Genomic DNA, 4476 nt, shown 5'->3' on the forward strand with positions numbered 1-4476 from the left:
CCATTTTCGACGCTTGGAAATGTGCGGAATGGTAACAACTTGATTACACATATATGATACTATATTACATCAATAGACTGCAGTCTTTACCTGTATGCTTGACATTTTGTCGAGCAGAGCAAAGCAAGATTTCCGTCTGAGAATGGGCAACTATTTGTACCGCAAATTCACCGCCATGCGAAGTAGATTTGTTTCTAATGATACATTTTAAGAGGAAGTTAGCCGGTTTATATGACTAGTGTGTACACAAACCGTTACCAGCTCTTGCCACGTGGAGGCCTCCTCTTAGTAAGAGCCACGCGGTTTTTTTGGTTATTTTTGTGGATTTTTTTTAAACAATTTTTTTTTCTGTTTTCGTTTTTTTCATTACACGTGTAACATGCTCGTGTTATAATCTGATGACATATCGCAAATTCTTGCTACGAGTTTTATGTGTACCAATTAAACTATTGATAGTCCACTTTGCGGAAACTTTCATTTGAATCTTGGCTAAAACAAGTAAGGTGATTTTGAAAATTCAGCATCATTTAGGTTAGCGATTGTCACATCACTCACCGTAATTCATGCTGTTACAAGTTATATGACTGACTGGGCATGTACATTAATGATAACACATGAGTGATAATAGCAGTTTATTGTTCAACGTCACGTCGGCATACATGGTCATTCATGCATTGGGCGTGTAATCCACGGTGGCACATTCGACATGCGCTTCTAGCACGACGTCTTCCATTCCCATCATGACGTGAACATACCACGCATTCTCTCTGACCATTGATGGGAACCACACCCATGGGATTATGGCGACGTCGAATTCCACCAGGTATACGCTGGTCAAGCTGTTCTTGACATAGACTTTCCACAATGAGTTGGATAAACTCAACGCGACTAACAATTAGGTGTCGGTCAGTGTTGTGTGTATAGCATATGTATGCATTCAACAACATTCTGTGTATCATGTTCCAAACAACCTTTTTCCAAGCTTTTACACTTTTCCTATTGTCGTCATATGTCGATGTGAGTTGGTCATTAAGGTCAACCCCTCCCATGAACCGATTATATAGATTTACCATTTCCGGTTTTTGCCTCACGTTTGTTACTGTTGCTGTTTGACAATTTGATATCAAACGGGCGGGTTTCCTGGTAGGCTTCTCTTTGTATGCGCATAGTAAAATACTGCCCTGTCGCATGTATACAGCTTGTCCTGCGTTGAGAATCGGTTTTTTGATGGCTTGTGGTTGACCTCTGGCATTGGCTCGAAATGTACCGGTAAATCTAGTACCCGCCTCTAGCAGTCGCTTTGCCATGTCTATTGACGAAAAAAAACCCGTCTGTAAATAAGTGGTACCCTTTGTTAAGGAGGTCTGCCGCTTCCATCAACGTGAATACCACGAATGATCCCTGTGTCTGTCCGGCTGGTGTGGGGTCGTACCTTTTACCTCTATATATTGACATATGCATGATATACCCGCTGACAGACTCGACAAGCATCCATAACTTTATTCCAAACTTGCAGTGTTTAGTAGGAATGTACTGAGTCATTTCTGTTCTGTTTTTTGAACTTATAAGAGATTCGTCAATGCTGATATGTTTAGATGGAATGAAATGTCGTTTAAATTGCATGTTTACATGATTTACGAAATGCTTGAATTTATCAGATGGGTTGTAATTTGGGCTGTTTCTTGGTTGAATTTTGGAATTGTCGACGGTATGAAAAAATCTGAGAATGTTTTGAAATCTGTTACGGGACATGACTGATGGAAACCAAGGCGTTCGCTGACTCTGCAATTTGTTAGTCCAATACGATTTAATGGATGGTTTCTTAATCAAACCCATGTTGATTAGTATTCCCAAAAATGCCTTGAACTCCCGGAGGGTGACGCGCCACCATGCTCGTGCCCGGGATTTCGGCCCCAATGTTGCCGCCGACGTCCTAAGGAAATTCCGTGCAAACCTTTATGAAGCATGGAAACAGGTAAACTAGTTTAAAACATCAGTATATCTGGTAACATTATCTATTACCAGGTAATATAGTCTTGATATAACAGGTATATATGTCACATAATACAATACTCATCTGTCGTAAAAGTCGTAATGATCTAAGATATTTACAGTAACTTATATAACAACATTCATTAACTGAAATACAACTTTACAAACCCATCCCGACACGTTAAAAATCGATCCCTGGAATTAAAAGCGGATAAAGTCGGAGACGGCAATACTCTACATGTATTAAATAATCAAAAGTGAAAAGCACATACATTATATCATTAGCTGAGGTTAAACAGTACATGTTTGTTTTCAGCATGCATTTTTGCATCAGGTGAGTAGTGAAAAAAAGCAGGAAGTATGCTAATGGTGGAGAATTCCGTTGTGGCATATTCCGTGGGCCAAACTCCTCGTCATACACTGGCATGTCTTCTTGTCGCTGTTGTTCCGGGGGATACGCCCGTACCCACGGCGCAAACACACGTCTAGCCATTGTCAAGACGATCAAATTCTACAGAAAAACACCGGCGATTAGGCTATCGCAGACGCTCCGTCGACTGGGGACATTGACGTCAGTACTAGTGACGTCATACTATCTATGACGTCATTCTCATTGTTGACCCGCCCGTTTACTGGATGAGGCTCTTGGCACTCAAGGGAGGTATGCAAGAGCCTCAAATGTGGCTCTGTGGCACTCTAGGGGTTAAATATCGTGTACAAAGTCTGAAAAGCTTTTAGAAAAATATCTTCTAGATAATTAGAATTATAGAGAGTGGTGTGAAAAAAACTACTACGAATATTTATCAAGACTGAGAATATAAGAAATACGAATGCCGAAGTGTCCCTACAGGACGCTACGAAACGAAACGTCGTTCCAGAGAAAGATACTGGATTACCAATCTCCAAACCTGCTACCCTCGGGGTATGAACGAACGTTAAAGACGTCTTCTGGATGTATTCTCCATCTGACCATTATATTTGACTATTCATGTAGTTAATTATTCAATTTGTTAAAATTTTCATAATTGCTGTACTTTTTGGGGCATCTATTCATTGTTGCTCTTTGAGACTCATATTTAGTCGCCTCCCGCCATCATGCAACAGCATCTTGGTCCGAGTTGGCCCGAATCGTCTGTTTCCCGTAGCGTCCTGTAGGGACACTTCGGCATTCGTATTTCTTATATTTTCAGTCTTGATAAATATTTGTGGTAGTTTTTTCACACTTAATAGATACATAAATGATGACCAAAGAGACTGTACGTGACAACATTCCCAGAATAAATGTAATAATGTTTCTCTTCCATCACTACAGAAAGTTCATCTTTCTGTTTCAATCAATTTGCATTTCGTTAATTTGGAATTAGTATATATAATTCTGTGAAAGAGTTTGAATTGAAAATTCTGAAGTTTTGTGTCATCTGTAACATATCTTTGAATTAAATAAGACTTACACCAGGATTCATTGGGAATGTTAAAATGTAAAATTTCCTGCCATGCACTTTGACATTTCATTGGTATCTCAATGACTGACTTTGAAAACAATTTATAAAAATACTTTGTAACTTTTTCATGTTTCTTCAAATATTGAATAAATTTACATTCTTTTACATCATGATCAATTGGCTCATTTCTTTGAAAAAGGATTAATTATATCTAAAATTCCATAATATTCAACAAAACTCACATTTAAATTGAATTTCGCACAGAAATGTCCATATGGCTTGTGTTTTTTCTAAATTTATCTTCAAAACAGACACTTTACCAAAATCATCTAAAATCTCAAGAACAGTGTTTAAGGAGTTTTCATCATCTGACAAAGTAAAGGAAGTATCATCAGCAAACTGATTGATCAAGAATTCTGAATTATTTATTTTAATACCATTAATGTTGAGATTTACTTTATTGCTGAACTTAACATTTCTACACACAAGATGAAGATATATGGACTGATTGGGTCGCCTTGCCTAACTCCACGGCATATATCAAAAAAACTAGAACAGTGTCCATTGTTTACAACACAACATGAATTATCATTATAGAAAAAAGTTTTATACATTTTAAAAGTGAAGGACCAAAACCATAAAAAGAAAGTGTTTTAAAGATAAAATTAAACTCCAGAGAATCAAATGCCTTTTCAAAATCTATTAATAGCAGCATTTTGTATGATTCCTGCTAATTGAAAAAGTGTTCTTATTTGTTGTATTGTTAAATTTGTGGCACCTTCCAATCCCTTTGTATTAATGACTTGACTTTGTATATGAAAAAAAATGAAAAAAACGGCATTGGGTATGCTAAAAAGAAAAGAAAAAAAGAACAACAAAAAAAGATGGGCTTACTTGAGCAGGGTCCCCGTCCCAAGCCCGGACAGGGATACATGCTAAGATATGGCAGACATATCTAAGTATGTATCCCTGACTGATGCTCAAAAACAACTAAGTACTAGTGATTCTGAACTATAATTTCTAACCATGAACATGTTTTGTC

The 4476-nt window shown here is 37.6% G+C and overlaps 1 protein-coding gene across 1 annotated transcript; it reads right to left on the minus strand.

Annotated features, from left to right (window-relative positions):
* Positions 1–632: 632 nt before the first annotated feature.
* LOC117340514 lies at positions 633–1307 on the minus strand. Its single transcript, XM_033902274.1, has one exon. It carries the CDS (start codon positions 1305–1307, stop codon positions 633–635), a length of 675 nt encoding a protein of 224 aa, XP_033758165.1.
* Between the last annotated feature and the right edge of the window lie 3169 nt (positions 1308–4476).

The sequence above is a fragment of the Pecten maximus genome, chromosome 13 (genome assembly GCF_902652985.1).
Source record: "Pecten maximus chromosome 13, xPecMax1.1, whole genome shotgun sequence".
Lineage (NCBI taxonomy): Eukaryota > Metazoa > Mollusca > Bivalvia > Pectinida > Pectinidae > Pecten > Pecten maximus.